Here is a 25,513-nt window from a genome sequence, read left to right as displayed (position 1 = left end):
CAAGTTGCCCGTTTGTTGGGCAAGACGCTTTCAGTTTGGGCCGGTAATTGATAATTCATTAAATGCTACCTGTAAACAACCAAATTTATACCATTCGCTGCAACCATTATCGACCGGTTGCTCGGTGAACTTTTTTACCCATCATTTTGCTCTTCCCCGAAAATGTTTCGTCCTAATTTGGCAGCAAAAAAAAAACGTTTCATTACATGGACAAAGAACCGGGATGGCTGGTGAACGGAGAAAAAGGGTAGTTTCGAAAAATTTGATTTAGTTCCAATCATAAAGCTTAGTCTCCTTTTCCATCCTTGGCTCCCGCTTTGCTAGTCTGATTTACTCCCTTTTTTTGCTGGACAGTGTTGACGGTTTGAGCATTTTTCCCAAAAACTGCTGTCCCGCTATCAGTGCAAATGCGGCTTGTACCCTTGCGCTGACGGTGTTTGGATGCTGATGCTGGAGTCGAAAGTTTGACTCATGATAAATTCAAACGGTACATCCTCAAATCCTTCCCTCCATTCCGGCAGTTGCGTCATGTACCGTCGCTTGCGTACACAGTGTGGAGGCTAATTAAAAATTCTTCCGAAACGACTCTCAGGGAGGGGAAAGGCAAGGGGGCGTTGTAAAATGAAATGGTTTTGTTAAAAAAAAAGATGCACAGGATGAACGAAGCAAAACTCTTCCCTCGAGCTCTTTCAGCGATTATTTAGAAAATGTTTGCAAAATGGCACAGTGCGGAAAGCACTGCCGAAAGAGGAGGAAGAGGTGTCATGTCGTTCACTGGAACTTGTGCACTTTATCTACACTCGGTTGTAGTATTTGGTGTAAACCCTTACACAGACACACACACAAACAAACGCGCTGTCATCCTAGTCAAAAGTCGATCGGGGGAAGCAACGACAAAAAAAATGAAAGGGTAGTTGGCCAACAGAGTGAAATGGGAAGGCAAAAAGTGTGCTGCATTTTCTCACCCAAAGCGAGCCGAAAAGCGGAGGAAAAACTGCTTACACTTTATAACCGAAAGTACACGAAAGCTGGGTCTGCTGCTGTCGATGATTGGGGTGGTTGGTTCGATAAGGGCAAAACTGCAAACTGGGTAAAATGAGTGCAACCCGAGCGCGCTGGCTGATTAGCTGTTGGTGGGCGCTCGAAAGTTAGCGCTGTAATGAATAAACTCTTTGGAGTGTTTATGTTTTGCTTCACAATGTAGCTGTGTAAATAATGAGCTACAAGTTTGGAAATTATTTTTCGAGATTTTTGGTTTTTGTGTGTGTATATTGCACTATATATATTGTACTATACGCATTCCTTAACTGAATCCCTTGGTTTAGACACCAACCAACTGTGCTAAAGGAAATTGCCTGAAATACGGCAATGAAGGACTATCAATCTCGTTCCAAAGCAAATCACTAATAAGCAAAGCAGCTTGAGAAGCAGAGCGACGTGTAGGGTCATTGAGCCAAGCATACGGCACCGAACTTCATATGGAGAAAGAGAAGCACCTGATTGCCCCGAGAAGGTCCTAATGGCAATTCGGGTGAATCTGCGTTTAACGCTTTCAAGCAGTGCTGCAAAATGTCACTGTCAAAGTAATAACAAATCTGACTGAAACAAAATCCATATCAGCGTCAAGTACTCAATTGTGATAATCAGAGGTGATACTCTGAACGGTTCGTTTGATCAATACATGCTTATGACGTGATTGCGACCATCGCTTGGTCAGTCACTATGTCACGATTTTTTTTTGGTGTGATCAGTTTTGCAAAATGTCACTGACATAGTCATGACAAGTTCCAGTTGAAACAAAATCATGTCAGCGTCACGAGCTCTACTGTGATGATCAGAGGTGAGACTCAAACATTTGGTGCGACCATCACATGCTTGGTGACTTGGTGCTTGGAGTGGTTCCAAGAAACAAAATGGGCATGTTTTCTCGCTCAGATTGACCCTACAGATAATCAAAACAGATAGAGGGAGAAAACATTCTCATTGTATTGTTAGAGCCGACGCACCCAGTATATTCCTAAAATGTCGTGATTATCGCCGTCGTGACCAAGTGAGTGACCAAAAGATGGGTGCTAAAATAAATGTCACCAAGCATGTGATTCATTCTCCAACTGCTTAAGTTTATCCTCTGATCATCTCAGTTGTGTACGTGATCTGATTTGAGCTTCGTTTCATTCATGAGTGTTGATGACTGAAACAGTGGCATTTGGCCACTATCTATCTAGGCAAAAAGTCATGATTATGCTTGCGCCGGCATTAAGCTAAGCTTGTCAGTCAGAGTATTGCGTTGGGCTCCAGAATTCGCATGTCGCGTTCGGCATGTCATGACGGACTTTTATTGAGTATCAGCAATGAGAATCAAGCTACCACGGATATGTTCATTGTTTTCGTTGGTGAAAATCTCGTGATACTCATGACATTTTGCAGCACTGATCTTTATACCTTTCTTCCTTTGGTAGTCTGCTTACGGTTGAGTACGTCATACTGACCTAGAAGGTAGCGGTTTTAAAAAAGGTCATTCAAGCAAGAATGGGATAAAACATGCTGAGGTCTTTTTTTAAAGTTCCTTTCAGTATGCAATCGCCTAACATGTTCTCCTTAGAATGCATCTAACACGCATAAATCTGATTTTCAGTTTATAAACTTAGCTGCTCTCGACTGAGAAAGAGTGTGTTGTATACTCCTATGAAGTTTGCGTTTGGTTACAGCACTTTCATTACACATTTTAACAATAAGTTCAATCATCAAGGTATCTTTTAAAATAGAAGAAGAAAAACCTCACAACTGCACCCAGCAGGCAGTTAACGAGAAAGTAAACCGAATTGCAGGATCATCCCGTTTAAAACTGGTGACTGTGTGACGATGAGTTTGTTCACCAACAGACTTCAACAGTCACCAAAAATTATGTAAAGACACACACACACACATTGATGGCGTGGAAAATGTGTTGAGAGCAGCTCGTTTAGCTATCCAAGCCCCGATCCGATGGAGGGGAAAAAGTTGGTCCCTTCAATTGCGTTCCAAGCAAATCGCTACAACGGAGCGTAAAGTTTTGCAACTTTCTGCTCTTTTCGCTAGAGCAGCCATTTGCAACTGTGTTTGTGTGTGTATGTGTGTGTATGACGATTATTTATGTTTGTACCACCGATCGTTGGAAGCTGCACAAAGTTTTCTACCCAAGAAAAACGCTTTCTTGGGCACTTTTCATGTTGACTTTGTGTCGGAGGGTTTTATCACGGGGAAAACGGGACGCGTTTTTGCATTCGCGTATCACACAATTTGCAGCTCGTGCTTGTGTGTGTGTGTGTGTGTGTGTGTGTGTGTGTGTGTGTGTGTGTGTTGTCTCACGCCTTGCGCTGGTTACAGCGAGAAACAATCGTGTAGCGAAATTCAAACCTCCCAACCCCGAACGCCAATCTTCGGGGCTGGCAAAACAAAAGCCGGAGACATGTTGTAAAACGAGCAAACGATTGTTACGAGTGCCCTGGCCGCCGAAATCATGCTGATGATGGTGCATGGTGATGACGGGCGTGGTGGTAAGATTGTTTTTGTTTATCACGTCTTTCCCACTTGCTGACTCGATCGCAGCTGCACACGGTGGCTCGTGGTGGAAAAGTTTTCCACGCCCGCACGGATGAAACTGTTTATCGCTTGGTCGCGAGTGATTTACCGTCCGGAAATGAGAGAAATATTGAATGGCACCGTGCTGTGGCAGGACAGGCGACAAAGGTGGATTATTATTTTTTGTGAGATTAAACGGTTTCAAGTGTTGTTTGATGATTCGATGGATTTCTTAGCAATGCATAATATGATTTGTTGGGCATTGCTGGTTAGTATCTCTTTTCTACATTCTTTTCATGCGTTTTCCATACGAATCAGCACTGGATTGCAGTTCGTTCTAACTGAGGCAAACGCACTATTACAATGTTTTATCTTGCTCAACACCCAAACCAAAACAGGTTTAGTCAGATAGTATCATTTTTTCATTACTGTGTTGCACACAAACTCTTGGTATGGTTGCTATAGCTGTCGTATTATGTTTCTTTAGGGGCGGTCCATTTTAGGCTTGAACTCCTGACGGGCATGTTATTGAGTCGCTTGAGTTGACAACTGTACCATGTGACCATCACGCATTTATGTATTATTTAATTGGAATAAAAGAGTGATTGAGGAAAAAAATTAATTTAGCAATACAGTCTTTCCCCAAGTTTTGTGAATAATGCGTTCCGGAGATATTCGCGAAAGTCGAATTACCGTTATGGGTTCAAGCCCCAAGTGGAGCGTGCTGCCATACGTAGCACTGACTATCCTGCTATGGGGGGATCAATAAGTCACTTTAAGCCAAGCCTACAAGTAGTGGGATAGGCAGGCCTTGACCGACAACGGTTGTTGAGCCAAAAGACGAAGATTTGCAATATTTTGAAAAAAAAAAAATACAAATTACTTTTGATTTCAAAATTGATGGAGAAAATTGTACTGATTTGACATTTGAGCTGTGAAAATAAAAATTCACGTTACTCGAGCTCGCGCAACTTGGGGAAAGATTGTATTAAAAAAAAAGGAATTTGCTTTGTACTTCAAATGTCTCTATTTTTCGCAGCTTCATATGTGTCTGTTGGCATTTTCTTTGATATCAATATGAAATTAGGTTGCGTGGTTTTTATTCGTGACAAAACCACCTACAGCAAAACAACAATACCCTAATAGAATCAACAAACCGAACTGTTTTAGCTAATTAAATGATTTCGGCCACCATAGAAAAACATATGTTTTTTTTTGTATCTATAAAGGCCCTTTAAATGTTTAACCCTCATAATCCAGAAAAAAATAAGAAAATACAAAAAAGATACTTTTATTCTTATTCAACCTATTTTTGTGTACTTTTTTTTAGTAACAAAGAAGCATTTTTTAACTTGTTACACCATTAGTACAATATCTCATTATTTATCTCATATAAGTGAATACTTAAAAGTCATTAATTCTAAAAATAATCCGCAATTTTTCATATAATGTCTTGATAGTTTGGGAAATTTTTCGAAATCCGGGTTTTAAATACCGCTTTTGCATTTTTTGCTTGTTGATTGAACTGTCAGTCATCCATAGAAACGTTCTATTAAAAAAAAAAACTAACATGCCAACTTAAAAGCGTTCAACTATCGAGATCCGTCGGTAATTAAATTTCTAGAAAGTTCAATCAAGCAACAAAGTCTAGTGATGAAAAAATCCAATATCATGTTCTTTGTTGGCGTTGTATTAATTGAGGGAATTCTGAGAAAATTTCAAACAAAATATAGAAAAAATTCGTTTAGGTTCCCGTAACGTTATGTGATATCAATGCCATTGTGTCGATGATGTACTGTACGCCTTTGTTTGAGCGTTTTCCCTATAATTGAATACCTTAAACCAAGTTACCTCCTGCCCAAGGCTAGTATGAAATTCAAAAGCAGTATGATAGTAAAAACTTTGGTATCGGTTGATGACTGGTAACGTTCGATTAAGTCGTTTCCAAGGCTTTTTGTTCCAAATTTCTATCGGCAAACAATAATGGATTTTGAAAATTTATTTTTTTGTTTAACAAATATTCACGAATCCATTAAACCATACGAATCCTGTAGCAATTATGCCAAAAAGAGCCAACTTCATTTACCCAACTGAAGCTTACAACTTTAAAACGCAGTTTCAAAAGTCTCTTATTCCGAAAGCGCACACACACAAACTTTCACCTGTTCATTTCCGCAACAGCACACACAGTAAAGCGCATCAACTAAAACCGGGAAACGGGAGGGAATGTATCAATGTGGAACCGTGCCCCTCCCCGTCCATGAGCAAACACCATTTTCCCGCACCGTAGCACAATATTGGAATTTTACACGTTCGGGTAGACGGGAAATTCGGTGGCTTCATTCGGTGCTTATTGACTTTGGTAACCGAACGCCAAACGCCACAGTGACCTAGCCGGTGTGTGCGTGTGTTTTTGACTGGCACCTAGCGTTTCGTATCGACGAAACGGGGGGTGCATGTTGCACATAATTGGCGGTTTTTGTGCCGGTGCGTATTAATGCGTTTCGCGTGTGGCGTGAGTTATGGCTTTGATTAGCAGTCCTGGGGAGGAGTGGGCGTGTTGATATGGTAGAACAGCTTTTTCACATGCAATCTCTGCTTTGGCAGTCCTTTTTGGCGAGTCCTAGTTGGCGCCATCGAGGGTAAAATGGGGAAACCAAACTGTAGTCGTTAGGTAGCTAAAATGTGCACCCAGCAGACAACCGTTTTAGCCGTTTTAAATAAGAGGTAACGCTGTTGTTCAATTCTATGCATTTTGCAAACGTTATGTAATGTGAATTGCATACTGATAGGAGTATTACTGTGTTTATTAAATGTTCAACATAAAGCGCCTAAATGTAGGTAAATTAATTGACATTTCAATTATATTATATGAAAAGACCTCGTTAACCAGCTTAAAAACAGTATGAAACACAGTATGTCAGCGTGAATGTACTGTAAAGCGCTTTTGCTCTCCTCGATGCACACAATCACATGCCAAGCCGCTACCACACAACTGCAGTGCAGCCCTCAAAAACCGCATGTCGGTGCAGATTTGCTTTCGTACCCACGGGGCTGCACGGGTGTGCGTGTACGGTAAACAGTATTTGCGGCTTACATCCGAATAAACAACACCCAGCCCCTGGGCTCACCCCAACAGTGGCCGAGAGTAGCCGCATCGAAAACCACATGTCCACACACAATCACATACATAAACAAACACACGAATGCCGGTCAAACGAAACCCAAAGCATGGTGCAACTTCTCATGCCACGCACAGACTCCCAATTTCCGATTTCCCCGTTCGATTGAACTTTCCCTGTTGAGTTGGGTTCTCAGTTGGCTTCGTTTTTCCCACCTTTTCCCACCATCTGGAACGGAGCGGGTTGGACTGTTCGGGGGTTTACGCGCGGAGTAACACAAAAGTGGACACTCTTTCTCTCGCCTTTTCACTCTCTAATCGATGTGCCGGTTCGGTGCACTTTATTTGACTTTTCGGTCTATTGGGCACTGTAAAAGTTCCGGGGCAGGAGCACGGGATCACGGTTGACTTTTGGGGCTTCCGGGCTATTTGTTGTCCGGGTTCAATCGAGGTCGACCTGAGACGTCGAGGTGTCGCTGTGGTATAATTAATTCCATTTTTTGCCCGGCTGGCTTCTAAACTTTTAGCCCATCGAAATGGTTGGGATTGATGAGTTAATTTGTGCGAATTGGAAATCAAATTGGAAATGGATTCTCGTGGGAAGTGGGGCGTGATGGGATGGTTGGACATTTTGACACAGCTAGAAACGGCCATAGACCTATTTTGTTGGTAAGTTAGTTGGTTCAGTTGGTTTACGTTGAGAAAGGGTTAATAATTCAAAAATGGTTTATTACCTAAATTAATCAATTACCATGATTTAGATATTTTTGGTCGTTACACTATGCTGATGAAAATGTAATGCTTTAGTATAAGCTTCTATTGACCAAATTTGCACTGAAGGTAAGTAAAAACGTTTCATTACATACATTTTTCATGCATCATTCTTAAAAAGGACGTTTCGTACTTCGATTTGCATAACATTAGGCGAGGTTTTAAACTTAAAAATAATGTCATTCATTGCTTGCCTTAAGCGATTGCATATTCAAGACAACCCAAAAGCTAACAACAACGAGGGTATAATATGCTCAATCTCTTAAAAACGTCCCTCTTTCTAACCCCTCCCTACAGCTGCACGTTCCGCAAGGTTGCGTGGTGAAGAACATCCGCATCAAGCAGAAGCTGGCTCGATTGCGCCACCAGCAGCGAATGCTGGCGCAGCATCTTCAGCATCTGGAGGAGTCGCCCAACGCGAGTCCGGCACTGATACGCCAACAGCATCAGCGTTACAGTAAGTAACACTAGACACTCGTGCCACCGTTCTCAAGCACATTGTGCCATTGGCCTTGACAGTTTAAGCAGCCGCGCGAAATATGAAACGCACATGTCGATGGAAACAGCTCCTTAAACACGTTTGCCGTCGGAGCAAGGTTAACGCGGCTCTAATCTACCCTCTTTTCCCTCTTTTCCCAGATAATCTGCTTCGCTACTACTCCTCGTGGGATAAGGTCTCGGCGGCGGTGGCGGCTACTTCCAGGCCACCGTATTTCGATCAGGACGGTGCTTCACCGTCGTCCTTGAGGGCCATCCACTTGCCCCAGCGGCCACTGCAGCCACTTCCTACCGAGCCGATGAGTGCATCCCATTATCAGCAACATCATCATCAGCAGCAGCATCATCAGCATCACATGCAGCAACAGCCACGTCGCTGGCTGAAAAAGCGCAGCCGACCACACGCACAAGAAAAGAATAGCGATGAAGGGAAAACAGAGAAGTAAGGGAGCCTAATGCGAAGAGCAATTGTTTCGTGAAAAGGAAGAAACACTATTTCTAACCGTCTTACCTCAACCAGTCAGTACGATTCCAAACTAGCTGATGGTCTTCTTTTTTTAAAATTAATTTAATTGTCGATAAATATCCTTTATGATATATCAACAGCTTGTCTCTAAACTTAAGCCTATAAGAATAATAAACGCTTTCTAATCATGAATGACTACGATTTCCTCGCAAGCAACAAGTTGCATTACCCGAATATTCCCCTAAATGTATGCAGTTTGCAACACACCAAGTCGGCTTTTAGCATTACCCATGTTCTCCATGGTCCATATCCTACTCACGACAAAAAAATAAGTAAGGCAACACTATTGTAGTGCATTAAACGGCATTGTAAACCCTTCTTCACAGCGTATCGATTAGATTGGAAAGTAATAAAAATATAATAAAAACCAATGAAACTTACCGTTCCGTTGTCGGACACCTGTGATCCTGAGAGTCATGCCTGTTTCGGATATCATCAAGCTCATTCACCCACGACTTGGCTGGCATGTGTGTTTTTCGTGTGTTCCATTTTGTCTGAAATTCATTTCACCATTGGTTTCGTTTTATTGATATTTGAATGGCCGAACCATCGTCCATCGTGTACCATCGGTGGACGGTGAACGCTCTATACAGACATGGTTCAGCTCGTCCGGCTTCGGGATGTTCTTTCCTTCCTGCCCCAAACCTGTCCCTGCCCGGACAAGTGTTGAATTTTCGAAAGGAATTGCTGTTGAAAGTAGGGGAGGGGATTGCAGCACTATCATTACATTTAAACCACAAAACTAAAGCCTTTGTTTGCCCTACGATCGCTAAGCTGCTGCTGCACACTACTTTGGTTCAATCTGTTACTTCCCCCTGTCCAGCACGAGAGCTACATTCTAACGGACAGCTGGTCTAAGCTTGCCCATCCGTGTTTCCAGTGTCGGAGAATTATGCTGAAAACAGACGAAACACAAGCTGTTAACGTAGCAATTCCAGTTGGATAGCATACTTTAAGGCGCTGATTTAAAAAAGCAGCGCTATTTACAAAGTATGCAATGGAGAGAACAAACCATTTCGTTTCTGCCGTGTGCTAAGAGACTTGTATCTTACTTTTCTTTTGTTGTCAATTTGGGCATGTTATTATTTTGTGTAGAAAATTTTTCTTTTCTGCAATTCATCTCATCATCAAATATTTTGCTCTGCTCATCTCAATTGAGACATATTGTTTTGCATGTTTGTTTTTAAATAATGTTCAAATTCAGCGTAAGATGCTATTTACATACACGCCACCGGCCAAAGAACAAACAGAAACTGCTACCACCACTGTTTAGACTGTCGTGTATATTGATTTGGGGTTTTATGATTAAACCTTTCATCCACCGAATGATAATCGCTCGCCAAAACTCGCACCGCAATGTGTGTTTTGCTTTAATATACTGAATGGCTTACGGCTAAATATTCTTATCAAACTAAACCTTAGGATCTGTATATGTACGACTTGATATTTGCTTGTTATGTATAATCTCTCTCTCCAACTCACCTCGCGAGCAGGGGTGTGAGTGAGTGTGCAAGCAACAATGCTGCCGAGTGTGATGAAAGCGTGCACTCAGAAGTAATGGTTCTTCCTTTTTCAACGTAATTTCACACACATTCGGTCTCGTATTACTTGCTCCCTTTTATTTGCATCCCCTTTTCACGGCTCAGTTGTATAGCATAAACTCTTGCATTATTGTATTCCACTTATTCAAGCACCGCGCTGGCCTTGGTGGCGACGTAAAAAGCTTTTGTTTTGCCTACCTTGTGTTTTGCTTGTTTGCTGTCCACAAAAACTTGCCCATCGCCAAACGGTACCTACGAAAAACCTGCTTGCTCTAGTCTTCTTGTATAATATGCACACCTCTCCAATCTGTACAATGCGGCGAGCGCACGCTATGCCGTGCTGCCTGGTCCTGGTGATGGCCACGATCTGTTTTAGAAGTAGAACCGATTGTACAGTATCGGTAGCTGGAAGTGCGACTGTGCCGTTGGTTGCTGCTGCTGGTCGGGGTTCACGTTCACGACGATCTTGAAGACGCACTTGCTCTTCCATTCCGCGTCGTCGTGCGCTTCGTACGTGATTAAATGACTGCCAGCGCCAAAGTCCGTTCCGGGGCTCTGTTTTTGTTTCATGGAATGAAAACAGATTGTGGATGAAAAATTAAATTTTTATATTATGAATAACACTTAAGATATTAGGCGCCTAAAGGTATGCACAAATAAAACTTTTATGCTTATTATAAGTTTTTTTCCAATCGAATTTGGAATTTAAATGATATGGTCATTGTTTTTCAGTGAAAGCAATTAAGATTATCTGGAAGTGCTATAAAGCGTTAAAATATGACATTGCAGTAGAACTTTTAACTTTTTTTTATCTAGACTATTTTTTTATGAGTGACGACTACTATTGAACGTGTTTGTGGGATTCTCTGTCTTAAAATGTTTTATAATAATTTAGCTACCAAAATACTTTGCATTGTTAAAAATGTACGGAATAATGATCTGAAATAATTTAAAATAATTTAAATTCCAATTGCGAATTTACAACATTGCATACTTTTAGGCGACAAAGGAATGTATTTGTTGTTTATTTACAAACTCTAAGGAGATGGTTTTAAAATAATTTATTTCATCAATGAATTACATGTATTTCATTGCATGTTTTACTAAATTCAACGTATGATTGTAATTAGGATAGTTTTTAAGCAAATACACTTGCAGGTAAGCCGGCTTGCTTTATTTTCATTGCGCAATGCATATCTTTAGGCGTTTCAATCGCCGAACGGAGTAATTCAAAACATTTACTTGCCTCCTAAGGATAGGGATTAAGCGACAAGAATTACTTACATTCGATTTTGTGATCGTAACCACACCGACATTGTCCGAAAAGACCGGCTCCTCCCAGGTCGCTTTTACGCTCTGATGCCGTCCCTCGATCGTGTACACCTGCGTGTCCGGACAGAAGTCAACACGGGGTGGCGAGCCAGCTGCACGTAGAAGGGAAAGAAAACAGAACACCAAACATCACACATTTAGCTTACCGCCATGATCATAGATAGACACACACAGTGCCGTCAGCGAGGGGAATACATACGCAGCACGTTGATGAGGAAGTTACATTCGGTGTGCAGCTTCGAGACGGGATGTCGAGCAGTGTAGCTGACGTTAAGGCTTCCGAGCGCTAGCGGGAAGCTGTCCTTCTTCACCCAGTCCGGTTCAACCTGCACGTCCCGCTCCCAGCTGACGTCCGTTTCCGGTCGCCGCAGCCGTACCGTTGTGGTTTCGGTTTCGTTCGGGTGCAGCTCCACATTGACGCTAGTGGGACAGATCAGCTTCGGTTGTGGGTATCCTATTGGGAGTAGGAAGTGGTTAGGCAAGCAAGCAATTCAATAAATGAAATTGGAAAAAGTAGACCGAGCTCTCGAATTGAATAATTAATTTTGAATTAAATGTGTATTGCTATTGACTATCAATCATACAAAGCTCAATCCGAACTTTACCAAACATAGCTGTAGAGGCTCTTTAACCAACCAGATGAGATTTTGTTTGCTAGTCGAGCACACTTGACCGTTTATATGTTTGTTTTAAATATCAATCTACCCTTGTATAAACATTCATAAATAAATAGGTGTATTGTCAAACATCACACTTTTAAATTGATCGTGAAATTAATTTCCCAAAGGTCACACTCAATAATTTACCCTAATTGAAAAAAGCGTTTCCACTAACAATCGATTTGATTGTTTGAAAATTGAAACAAATTGCAGCGACCGGCAGCTCTTAAATTGCGGCTCATAATGGACGCACAAATTGATATCACCATCGGCCAATTAAAGTGCTCTTTATAACCACGCGGTTTTGCTCCGGCTGCAAACACTCCGCATTTCCGAACCAACCCCCAACTTCTCGCTCCATCGTTCAATCAGCGTTCGCTTGAACGGAAAACCACCGCGCTGCGTAATTATCATGACATTATGATGCAAAAGCCAGCGGGAAACGGAAAAAAAAGAAATAACGATTCGGGCTCATGTTGTTCCCCTCCCTTCCAGTGTTAAAAATGTTGCAGTGTTTGGTGTTGAAATTGAAGAGTGATTCAAAAAACAAAAAACCAAAAAAAAACAAGAAATGCGGACAAAACAAACAACCATACCCGGGGCGAGATGAAATGAAGCCTCCCCATCCCTTACTCCCTCTCTTGCTGGTGTGACCCGATTTTTGCATGTTGCAACCCGCAGCCGCAACCAATTATGCATATCTGCACGCTGTGTGGTGCGCATATCTTCGAGCGAGCGCGCAATCTACTTACGTATGCAGGTGCCATTCTCGTCGCCAATCCATTCGCCGGCGGTGCCACAGATTTTCGAAAACTTGCCCTCCAGCCGGTACCCGGTGGGACACTTCAGGATGCACTGGCTGCCGGGCCGGTTGGTAATCTTGAGGCTGCCTCCGTTCGGGCCGTCCGCAATTTCGTCGATCGGCCGGCTGCACTCGAGGTAACCGTGCCGGGGCGGAAACAGTGGCGGGCAGGCAATATCGGCTAGCCGGAGCGAATCGTTCAGTACTGGGAAGAGAAGGAGAGAAAGGAGGGATAGAGTGTTAAGACGTTTTGCTCTTAGGTGGATACAATTGTTACGTGGGCTATTGGATGTTCCGATATGCTGTACGTTTTTTTTTTCAAAGAGTTAAAACGAATATTCAACGAATTGCAACAGAAATGAAGAATTGAACGGTGGGTCACGTAACAAGGAAAGAATCGCTACCGTACTGTCGTTTGATGTGATTGCTGAAGAAGAGATTTAATTATGGCCGTCGTACAGAGACGTGCTTTTATACAGGATGCGCCATTGAACCTATTTTTCGTTGAATTTAGGCTTGTGTGAGTTTTGGTAGAAGATTTACATTAAAAATAGTGCTTTTGCTTTACTCTATTATTTGTATTATTTAAAAAGTATAAGAAAAACAATTAGTTTGCTTGCGAGTAACTTCTTTTCACTAGATCAAGCTTTTAATAGAAAAAATTCATTAGATCAAAGAATTCATACTTTGAGAAAAAATCATACCTTCTAACGGTAATATTTACCATTATCGATGTTTATTATTTTTCTATTTATGACCTCAATAAGCACGTTTCAGATTAAAAACCTACAATATTCATAACATGCATACATCTAGGCGCTTTTGAGCCTAGACGAGCCAAGTGTTTGAAGTATAATTTTGAAGTTATATGTTCGGCATGCCTAAGCGCAATTTTATTTTTAATTTTTTTGACGACACATAATCAATAACATACACAATTTTATTGCGGTATAACTAGTTCGAAGCGTTAAAGCGCCTGACAGTATGCATTATATTTAAAAAATCAGTAAGACTGTTTTATAATGCCTACAAGTATGCTATATAAGTTGTTAAATGCTTAAAATGCAAAGTTCCAACACCTATGCGATATTATAACTATTTTATCGGTGCAATATTAATAAGTACTCAATATTTTATGAATATTATAGCACATTCAGGGTTTTGGTATTACGTTTTAAGATACAGTGAACCCTCTCTTATTTGACACCTCTCTAATTTGAAAAACTTCTCTTATTTGAACATTTTGCACAGTCCCTTGATTTCCAGTACATTTTTGTTCCTCTAATTTGGAAAACCTCTGAAATCTGTGTCCCTCTTATTTGTGTATGGTGTTGCCATGGTTATTGAATGATGTATGCTCAAATTGGCAATCATATGCACAGTTTCCTATAGCAGTTAAGTTAAGGCTGCATACTAAATGTTCTTTCTCTTTCTTGTTTGTATGGACCTTTCATTCACTTTCAACCTCTCTAATTTGAAAACCCCTCTTATTCGACAGTCCCATTGCCTCTCAAATAAGAGAGGGTTCACTGTATTATAGGTACTTTTCTTTTCTTTTTGTATAACCTGTTAGGATGCGGTGATGTATAATGATGTACATTACCCCTAAGGTTATGCAATACAGGGTTTTTGAAGTCAGTTTCGAATGTAAGATGTTTTTCAACAGCTGTCAAATGTTTCATTTGTTTCAAAATGAAATTGCAGTTTCAACACATGATTTTTAACACATAACAAAGAACTGTCAAGCGCAATCCAGCTTGAGTCGTGTTGAAAATCATGCTGAGGAAACTAAACATTATGATGATGGAAATGAAATGTCAGATTGATGTGGATTAACATGTTGCACGCGGTGAATAACAATGTTTACATTCGTAAGTGACTTGGAAAACCCTGTACTATTAATTTAATATTTTGATCTAGTTTTGATTAAGTGTTTGCGGCGTTCAACATATATTTTTGTTTTAAAAATCATTGGTTTTGTGCTACAATTATTTCCAGAACATTTAAAGCTGCTATCTTTAGCGTAAACATTCGTCTGCCATGACGCTTTCCACTAAAACTCCATCACCTTCGTGAAATTCCAAGCCCGTCAATGTTGCACCCAAAAATGAGCCCCAATTCCATGGAAATGAAATTCACCCATCATTTCAGCAAACTACTCAACCCCAATCCGAAATCATCAAACCGACACCGACAATCGACTCCTTCAAACTTTGGACGACGTTTCGATGAAATATGACTCCATTAAAGTTCTGGTCCGAGCCTCCATTCCCGCACCCTTCCGGCACTGCGGCCGGCACACAGAACACCTGTTCGATCGTTCACATTGCTCGTACCTCACGATCCTTTCCGTCCAGTTGAAGCATGTGCGGGAGTAATTTATGCTGAAGTGAACTTAATTAAAATATTTCACCAACACCACTTTGACCACCGGACACCACCACCCTCCAACTCAGCCGCTCGAGGAAGACGAAGAAAAAAAGTTATCGAAACTTTGCTGCCATTCACCGTCCAAAATTAGATTCGGGCTCTTATGGGGTCGCTCAGAATCTTTTTTTTTTTTGCTCGCTGTTGTGTAACTTTCCACCGGGACTAATTATACGCCATTTAGACGCTTTCACAGTTTCTTGGGAAGCGTCTTTCACTTTTCGGTTCATTCTTGGCCGCACAAATGCTACGATCACGTGTCAGTTGATTGTCATTCTTGGAGGGCTCTTTTCACAAATCTCTCGCCCTAAGAAGGTTGATGTTATTGTGGGGTTTTTTTTGTTCTCCTACTTTCAACCTTTCGGTATGTTTTAAAGCCCTGCAACATGGTTTAACTGTGTCATTCCTCAATGTAGCAGCAACCAAAATCACCATTAATTCATTTTCCGTCAACAAAGCCCCACGGTAGACACTTATATTATCGCTAAATCGTAGCAAATCCGCGAAATCGCACCAACCACCGCCTGGCCGAAGCTTATCGTCAGCAGGAAAGCCCCGGAGTGTCGGCCCTGCCATGCGGAACCTCCACCTCGACCCAGCACCGAGAAGATCATGGTGTGAAAATTTGCATTTTTAATCAAAATTCCATTCATTATCGTTCATTAATTTTACGCTTTACACTGTGCCCTCGCTCGGCATTCACTCGGGCACGGCCGGGTCAAGCGCACGAGGGGGGAAGATATTTTTTACGGTATTTTCTTTGAGTTCGCTTTTTGCGCGACTTTTGGCCTCCATCGTCCTTTCTTTTGTGAGGCGCTGGAATGGACAAGCCGGAAAAATAAACCAGCCTTCCTTTAATACATTCAATGCATCGAAATTTGCTGCGGCGTTTCCGTGTTGAATTTCGTGAACAATTCGAGAAATATTTTGTGCAAAACATTTATAAACTCTCACCACGATTCCGTTAATGGAGCGTGTTTTTGTGGAAGAAATGGGTGTTTGCAGTCACACTTCTGTCCCAAAAATGTGACCTCAAATGAACGCAAGTTTTTTTCATTCGTCCCACTTTACAAAACGAACGCTGTAATTACTGTTTGCCCCGGGGTAGGACGTTTGTGCGGAATACGTTTTGCCTAATGAGCCGTACACAGCCCAGTTGAGACCTTTGGCCGGCACGGACGCGGGACAAGACGCGGCCAAAATGCGATGCTGTGACCTGCCTGGTACACGTACACGAACGCATTGCGCATTGCGATAGAAAGTGTTTGCTTCATTAAAAACACTATTCTCAAAACTTTTCCCTTTCCTGTTTTTTTTTCGACCATCTGTGGCGGCGCCGGTGAAAAGGTAAACTTAAAATAATTCAATTAATTTTAAAGCATCCCCATGGCCCCCTCGCGAACCGAAAGCATCGTTTCCACCTCATTGTGCTTTTTGGATTTTTCGCCGAGATAAGCTCGGGTGGGTGTGTCCCCGTCACCCGACCTCGCTGTGCACATTAATGAGTTGGCTTTTGGACTCGACACGTGCCGTCTCTTTACATTTAATTTCCATCCCAAGCACGCCGAAGCTATCAATTTCGATTGCCCAAACAAAAAGTGTCCGGCAATGGGGAGAAAATGGAAAGTGATTTCCGATTTGTGTAAACGTTTCCACTGCAGCACAGCAGCAATTTTGAAGCGCGACCGAAAAGAAGATAGAATTGTTACTGTGTTACGTTCATTGTGTACCGGAGTGGCTCTTATCAAATCGTCTGCTTTCCGGCTTTGCTCAGTGTTCGGCTTGCTCAGAGTTTGATTTCCGTTTCACATTTATCACCGTCTTCGCCGGCGCGAAGTGGACCGCTTTCGTGACATTAAATAAGTGGCTCCCGGGGACGCGTTAAGTGAAAATTGACATTCTGGGAGCGCCCGCCGGCTCGTGATGGTTAAAAATCATGATCTTCGCTTGCTTTTAAAATGCTTGCCCTTTTTTAGGGGAAGGTCGGAAGGAGTAGGGGATGGGTTAATATTCAATTCTATTTATTTCCATTGTCCTTTCCGTTGTCATTTGTCAAGGGCCGTTTGTTGACTCGTCGGTTCGATTGCCTTTGCAAACGGAAGCTTTCGCCGGAGACGGCGAAAGGAAAGTTTAATTAACAAATTTCATGACGCACAAAACGGAACTCACTACTGTTGAGAGTAAATAAAGGATATTTTTAATTAATATCCCTTCCACAAAGCAAAATCCACCATCATCATCATCATCTTTGGTAGAGCAGTGGCAGCAACGCTTGTTATCCATTCATCTCTCGTTCGTTTGCCCTTTCATCTCTTTTACAGAGGTCCCCTTGTCGACGGGGTAATGGGGAGGTTCTAATCGTGTCGCATCGTAAATTTAAATGCCATCACTATTGTAAGCTAATTTGTCAACTCAACTGCCTTGTGAGCGAGCACAATGGACGGTCCCGATTCGAATGTGCATGTCTAAGCAAAACGATAGCTGTCTGTGTGTGTGTATGGGTCCTTCTTGAAGATGAAGACCAAAGCCACGGGGGAGTTCCTTCTCAGCAGAGCCACCTTTAATGATGTAATATTTTATCTCATTTCCAGCTCGGATGGAGAAGTGTTTCCTTCAGCGTTTTGTTGCCATCCTCCATGGGAGGCTGGGAAATAAATCAAGCCCTCCCTGGGAGATGTTCATGAGGAGAGCTACGAGCGGTCGAGCGGGGGAAGGCCATCGAGCTCCGGTTTCATCTCAAGCAGGGCTGAGTGGTTGTTATCTCATATCTTGATATTAAGCGGAGCGGGAACCAAACCCGAACCCATCTTAATACACTGCTGGGTTTCGTGCGTTGTCGTAGCGAAGCGATGATTAAGATGTTCGAGCGCCGGCAGCTTCTGCTTCAAGCCAATGCGGCACGCATCGGATATGTTGCATTATATGCGTGTGCGTTGGAGTCTTGCCGGTTTGTGCTTCCGGGTGATAAATTTTGGTTCCGGTTGCGTGCTAAAGTTTTCACACCCCCACGCCACTCGAAGGATGAACCGCGGGCACGCCGGGTTGGGAAAAAGGGGGAACGATTTCCATTAACGTGCGTGTCGTAAATCAATGAGCGCTGGGCTATCAAGCGGTAATTAGATTATGATAAATGTTAATATAATTGTTCCGCTGCTAGTGAGTTTCCGATCGTTGCTTTGGAGGAGGGGGGAAGGCACTTCTGCGGGAGTGCATTGACATACGCGGATGTGCCGGGTTGGTAGTGTGCTTCGATGCTAATGCTTGCCAAACACTGTTTGTGCGTCATGTGTGTCCGGTGGGCAACACGACAATCTGGTTTGCTGTCTCGGTCTTAAGCGCTTGCTGTTTGAAGGAAAGGGCAGAAGGGTACGTAATGCCGTGGCATGTTCACACTTACCGAGACAGGAACGCTTGTCGGCGTCCAGCTTGAAGCCGTACTTGCACGAGCAGTAGTAGCTTCCGTCACTGTTGATACAATGCTGCTGACATCCGCCATTTGCAACGCTACACTCGTTCGTATCTGTGGTGTTTTTGAGAAAGAGAGAGAGAGAGAGAGAGAGAGAGAGAGAGACAGAGAAGATATTAGTTATGCCAAAACATTTCCTTCGAAACAAGGAGGCGAATCGGGTTACATCCTTTATCGTGTTACCCGTTAGCAAAGGTTAACAATGTGTGAGTTATCGGTGGCGCAGCAAGTCTAGATACTAACGTAGTATTTTAGTATTGACAAAAAAGTTTATTTGATTGATCTGTGAAGTAGATGACTGTAAAGATATATTGCCCATTGAATACGACATTCTGTAGTCTTCGAAACACAGGTTCGAATCTTGGTTATTACATCATCAAATTAACCATTTTCTATGTGATTCATTTCATAATTACCTATGCACCAATGCAATTGGAATGATTTTTTTTTATTTTTCCAATACTTAAATGTTTAGCCTCATGAAAAAATATTGTTTTTTTTTTCAACCCTTCCATGCTTATTTTGCAATATTAAGCTGGATGATAAATGCACAAGTATCTATCAGTCGTCAGTTTTCCATATAAAAGCGAATATGCCATTATAGATGTACAGGAGGCTCTATACTTGACAGTTCTTTATAATGATTGCAAATTGTACTGATTCGACCCAAAAATTTTTAAATTTAAATTAAATTTCCTATTGGTCCTGTTTAAAAACAAAAAACAAAAATAATAAAAAAAGGCACAACATTGTGATCTTGATTCAGAATCATATTGAATAATTAATTTTCGTTATAATTAAGGCTCAAATCTAACACTTCAAGTAAAATCAAACGAAAATTTTATATATTATGGGTGAAAATGGCGAGAATCATCTTACGCGGAAATTCAAGATCCGGTGTTTCTTTTCGGTTCGCATTAATAGCCTATCTCGGCGACAACCTGTATGTTTACGTTCTATGTATTACAGGGTTTACCTAGCCAATCCGGCATCGTCAAAGCATAATCGGTCGCCGTAAATGCTTTTTCGAGCGACGTAAACTCTCCCTTGGTTTACGCTGTAATTTCTATTCGGGCCTTGTGAAGAAAAAATCGGGCATAGTGCAAAATGAATGCAGCCTATTCTATTTTGTTGCTTTCTATTTGTAATTTACATTTTTGCGTGTAGTTTAACTGATCTGTAATAAAATTTGCTATTTTTAAGTTAAATTACAAATATCAAGAATTCATGATCAATGACCTTATTTCATGTTTAAGAATTCATGATCAATGACCAATTGAGGGTTTACGTCGCCCGAAAAGGCATTTACGGCGACCGATTATGCTTTGACGATGCCGGATTGGCTAGGTAAACCCTGTATGTTGATAGATTTTTTGCTGATCAAAGCCAAATCAATTGTTTACATAAAGGTATTATATTATGCTGTTATGCTGCTATTTATATTATATTATTATTATTGTTATTATTATTATTATTTATTTATTTAATCAATTGTTGGTTGCAATATAAATGTAATCTATATATTAAACATTCATCAAACATTGAAAACAAAATGCCAAACGTCAAAACGCTTATAAACAATCTTTAAACAAGAGCAATCCAAAGAAAATAAAGTTCTGTAGAGAAAATTGCAATTAATAAAATTCACTTACTTTTTAAAGTTGAAACCCATTTGAATTCTATCGATGTTTTAATTCAAAGAATGTATTAAAATTCTTCAAGCCCAACAGTTTCCGACTATTTGACTTTCGTTTCAATTGTCTTTGTTATTGCACCGGTTTTCCGGAAGAGAATTGCACTCAAAATAACCCCGAATCCTCATCAAAGCGCGTGTAGATTCATTGAGTTTTCGCGAATTGCTCATCGAAATCAAGCCACTGTGCCACCGGCAAGACGAAACCCGTGTTGCATTTTACATGAACAGCTCCTTTCAATTCAACCCCCCCCCCTCATTTCCAACCGCACTCACCTTGGCAGTCGCCCATCGTCGTGTTGAAATGATAGCCGGTCGGGCAGAGCGTGTCGTAGTCCGGTTGCTCCAGCTCGCCTTCACCGCCCACCGCGGCCTCATCCGTTCGCTCCATCGCTCCATTCACCGACTGGCCGACGACCGGGTCGTCCGCGGGCTCGCACCGGTACGACCCGACCGTATTGATGCACCGGCCGTGGCACCGATGCTCGGTCGCTATCGATCGCTGGTTGGCACACTCGTCCACATCGACGCACGTCTTCCAGTCCTCGTCCAGCATGTACCCCTCCGGGCAGACGCAGAACGCACGCCCGAGCGTATTGAGGCAGGTGTGCGAGCAGCCGCCATTGTTGACCGTACATTCGTCGATGTCCTCGCAGGAGTGGCCGTCGGGCGCTAGCCGCGTCCCCGGCAGCCCGTCGCAGGTGCACCTGTAGCTGCTCCACGTGTTGATGCACGTATCCTGGCAGGGGCCGTGGCCGTTTCGCAGCAAACACTCGTTTACATCTGGGAAAGTGGAACACGTTAAAATAGATTATTTTGGGTTGTGCAAGCAGATGTTTGACGAGTTTTAGGAGTTAGCCGAAGGTGAACGACAATCCCAAGAATCAACTAATGAACTGTTTTCCCTTTAGCAAAAACAACTCCAGCTTTCCGAAAGCGACAATAACCATTTTACCGCAACACCAAGGGAAAAAACCCCAAAAGCCCATTGATTTCGATTTGAGCGAAACTCACATTTCGACCAAAGGAGTTCCGCTGCAACACGCCGACAAATAAATCAAAATCCAAACTCCCGTGAACGAGTGAAACGATTTCCACACTCTCTGGCTGGCTTCATGCTGTTAGCCTTTTGGGCGAAAAAATGCAATCAACGCACGCCATCATCACACCCGTAGGTAGAGTTTTTTCTTACTCTTGCGTAAACCAGTGAATGCACATTCATTGCATATAAATCGAAGTGCGTAAAACGATCAAACGATGATGAACTTCGAACTCCGCACAAACCCCGAAACGATGGTGGCCGCAAGTGTGGGGCGAAATTGAGTTCAGGCATTCTGTGTTCGAGCCCAGGGGTTTTTCGATACGATCGAATGGCTTTCATCGGAAGGTGCTTTCTTCCTTTTTTTCGTGTGCAATGAACCCCTGCCACACAACCTCAATTCCCACTCAACCAAAGTCGCAAACACGCACTGTGCGAACTGCATCCCGAATGGCTGCACTAATCCCATCGGAATGTTGCTCGCTTTCGGCATTCGGAAAAGGTGCCGCTAGGAAGTAAACAAACCCCGTACTATCGAGCATGGGTTTAAGCGCATGGGAGCCTGTGTGAGTTGCGACTCTTTTAGTGTGCGAGTTTTTTTTTCTTCTTTCCTCGATTCATCATTCGAAAACTGCTTTCCGTTCATTTGAGACAAGCTCCTGCTGCTGCTGGTGATGCTGGGAAATGAAATTCCGATGAAAACAATGCACAGATGCGTTTGCTAGCTTTGGTGCGCTTCGTCAGCTTCTACTGCAATTGCCCACGCCACACGTGTTTTTTTATCGGTTCGGTGGAGTTTTTTTTTTTAAATTTACGCCTTTTCAACAGACCTTCCAGTGCGAGGGGAATTTCGACAAACGGAAGCTATTGGCCCCCGGTGGTGCAGGCTCTGTTTGCCATGCTTTTAAGGGCGGCTTTTCGATGAGACACTCTTGTCAGCAAGACGCTTGAACTTTGGAGAGTTGTGTGATGTTGTTTTTTTGCTTATCACCTACCGTAGATGAAACGATCTAAGCCGGTGAGAGTTATTGCAAACGAAATACGGGTGTGGCAGGAGGTAACACGAAGGTCCAGGGATTCGATTAGTACTGACGGGAAGATGCCTTTTGAGCATGTTTGACTGATGAAGTCATGAAGTTGATCTTCAGGGTGGAGTTTATCTTACAGCATGTGTGCAAATAACTTTACCTTCTGTTCGGTTTTGATACATTTTGGTTGTTTAAATTTACATATAACAGTGAGACGATTTGTGCGCTTGAGATTTGAAATAAACTAAAAAAATCCCTTCGCCTGGCTGTAGTCTTCAACGTTTCAGCATTCTATAGTAGTTTTCGAGCAGGTATCTAAGTGGTGACAATGGCTGGTATTATTGAATCCGTTCGTAGCGGCGGCATACGTCCCGACACTCATTTTCCTAACGTACTAAATCGTTGCTACAGTTATTCACCGCGGCGTTGTAGGACCGGGCGCATAAAATGTGTTGCCATCCCTAGAATTTCATGCGAGCGCCGTACGTTCCCGCTACGAACGGATTCAATAATACCAGCCAATATACAGGTGGGCTTATCCCAAGGTGAATATGAATTTAGAAGGCTGAATTTTATCGCTTCTACTTCTGAATGAAGATTTTAAGAGTGTTTTGTGTATTCGTCAAGTCTCCAGAAACCTTGTTTGAACAAAAAAATTAAACAATCCTGTCAAATAGTGATATTCAAATTTGGTTATAAAAAACATGCTATAAGACCGCCTGGACTACATACACTTTGATTCTGGATTCCATCGCCAGATCTCTTTAATGCACGTTGGGATAAATATAAACATCACCTTGTATTGCATTTTTTGAGCAGGTACTCGAATCTTATTCTAGCTTTGAGGCTAGAACAATTTAGACTGAAAATTGCAGGCTAGTTTTGTGTGTGGTTTTGTATGGAGTGTTTACATGATTTCAGCCTCCAACTGTCAAACTCCATAGAAAAAACTGACTAGAATCGTGAAGGGCCTCATTATTAACCATCTTAGATGTCTTAGGTAGCCATATATCACTAATAAAAGCAACCTACATTATAACATCAGCCCAAAATAAATAAAAAGAGTATCACGCACGATATACAGGATAATATACAAAGTTTCAACCAAAAGAGGCGTAGTCATAAGTCTAATATTAAGTCTAATAGCAATCGCAGTCATAGGTTCATTATCGCTGTATGCACGTCTAGTTTGATCAAATCGTACCAGCCTATAGTTGCCTAAAGTACGAGCAGGTTCGTTGACATGAACTTCAGCTAAAAGTAAAGTACTTCCAGTTGGCGTAGATATGCTTCTAGTTCCAAATAGAAGGCGTAGATCTGTAATATGTTTGAACATCTCTAAACAATTGCAAAACGAATGCAAATCTTCCTTCTAGCAAGAGTAATCGTTCAGTAGGTATATTTGCCGCCAAATTAAATGTTTATTTGAGTGCATTAAAATTCTTGTGGCACTGTTACATAGAAGCTGGCTACATGAGAGCTGAAAAGATGTCTATATCCTTCTACCTTCTAGTCATTGACACAAAGTTTTGCCCCTAAGACACCAATGTTTGTCAAAAACACACCAATTTATGACAACGTGGCACAATATTTGCCTCTGGAGCACCAAGGCACCAAGTATAGGTAGTTAACGCATTTTTTTTTACTGTAGCTCAGTCGCTTTATTTGCAAAATTTTATTTATTTTTTTTTGTGTTCAACAATGTGTTACTAGAACGGTAATATGGTTAATATGTCCTCAGGTAGATTAAATTAGTTTGGTTGCAAATTGGACATGTGTATCAACATCTGGCACAAAACATGAAATCTCTTATTTCATTGCGCTGCAGCAATGATCAAAACAGCAACCATTTCATAACACAATGAAGCTACCTCGAACATTGATTGCAGCAAAACAAACCATCGTTTATGGCCAAACTTTCCCACAACACGGTGAACAACAACAACCGAAACAATTCCTGCAAAACCCCGCAATACGACTGCTACCAAATCCATAGTTCACACCTGTACCATCCGTACCATACGTGCTCGGCATGTTTGCACTAATTTCTTTGAACTTTGCAACCAAACTACACCTTCCCTGGGCAAACTGGGCCGATCTGTGCCGTAGTTTGGTTGTGTTTATTTCTTCCCCCAAAAACTTGATCCAATCGATAAAGCGCACGTGTTGTGCTGGTGGAGGGAAAACCATGCTCTGGGTTTGATACCGAAACGGTAAGATCATTTGCCTAGATCCTTTGCAGCATTCGATAAAGAATCTAGGAAGGGAAAATGATAGAATCCGACAGCAAAAAAAAACTCTTCTGCATTACAACAGCCACAACAGGGAAGGGCGGACAGATAAACAGACGAATAAACAAAGCCGTTTTCTCGGTTCCCATTAAAACGTTCGTTAGCTTTCCTTCCATACCGGCGCTCTCCTGCTGTCCTACGAAAGATGTTTCCCCAATCGGAGCCAACTCCCCCATTGTTGCAGGCATTGTTTGGTGGCTTCTCTCACACCGAAACCAAAAACCGGAAAATTTTTATCCATCTCGTAGCCCAAAGAGAACTCCAATAGCTTGCCCGGCGTCAGTCGGTGCCTGCTACTAAACTTCTCACTCGCCGGCGCAAAAGGCAAAAGTTCGCCTTCCCACAATCAGTTGCGCAATCGGTGGCGGGCCCGGGAATGTTCCCTCGCTCTCTATATCTCCACTTTTTCGCATTCCTAATTTACCTAGCACAACTTGTCCTTCTGGAAAATGCGGCGCGGCAAAACTGTGATACAAAGGAATGGTTCCAACGATTGAAGCTCATTTACAGTTTTGTCATCAGCTGAAAACCACAAACTACAGCTGTTGCTGTCCGGGTCGAGTGTCCGTTCGAATCAGGTCTCGAAATCTCCAATGGTTCTGAGAACGACTCAATGGCAACGATTGTAGAGGCAAATGTTTTCTTCGCTTTCCGCATTTCCGGAGTGTCTGGGGAAAACGGGGAAAACTCAGTCATTAACGACACGTCCAGCTTTGGTGGTGGTGGTGTAAGTGACCGACAGGAAGGATAAGAACGAA

At 42.2% G+C, this 25,513-nt stretch overlaps 2 protein-coding genes across 6 annotated transcripts in view; one reads left to right on the top strand and one right to left on the bottom strand.

The window, feature by feature from the left end:
- The window catches only part of LOC120893399 (fibrillin-2-like), a 99,820-nt gene extending 90,958 nt beyond the window's left edge, over positions 1-8,862 (top strand). Inside the window, exons 12-13 of the mRNA XM_040295244.1 lie at positions 7,751-7,910; positions 8,093-8,862. Of these exons, the coding sequence (XP_040151178.1) occupies positions 7,751-7,910; positions 8,093-8,397 (465 nt within the window). The 3' untranslated portion in view covers positions 8,398-8,862. The remainder of the gene's footprint in view (positions 1-7,750; positions 7,911-8,092) is intronic.
- Positions 8,863-8,945: 83 nt separating this feature from the next.
- The window catches only part of LOC120893400, a 115,805-nt gene continuing 99,237 nt past the window's right edge, over positions 8,946-25,513 (bottom strand). For all 5 annotated transcript variants that reach the window (XM_040295245.1, XM_040295249.1, XM_040295246.1 and 2 more), the window contains exons 8-13: positions 20,674-21,180; positions 18,636-18,758; positions 12,762-13,016; positions 11,550-11,804; positions 11,303-11,442; positions 8,946-10,573 (exon numbers count right to left, since the gene is read on the bottom strand). In XM_040295245.1, the coding sequence (XP_040151179.1) occupies positions 10,391-10,573; positions 11,303-11,442; positions 11,550-11,804; positions 12,762-13,016; positions 18,636-18,758; positions 20,674-21,180 (1,463 nt within the window). In that variant the 3' untranslated portion in view covers positions 8,946-10,390. The remainder of the gene's footprint in view (positions 10,574-11,302; positions 11,443-11,549; positions 11,805-12,761; positions 13,017-18,635; positions 18,759-20,673; positions 21,181-25,513) is intronic.

This window comes from Anopheles arabiensis, chromosome 2 (assembly GCF_016920715.1).
Source record: "Anopheles arabiensis isolate DONGOLA chromosome 2, AaraD3, whole genome shotgun sequence".
Classification (NCBI taxonomy): domain Eukaryota; kingdom Metazoa; phylum Arthropoda; class Insecta; order Diptera; family Culicidae; genus Anopheles; species Anopheles arabiensis.
The sequence above is the reverse complement of the archived record's forward strand: the minus strand, read 5'-3'. Positions and strand labels throughout refer to the sequence as shown.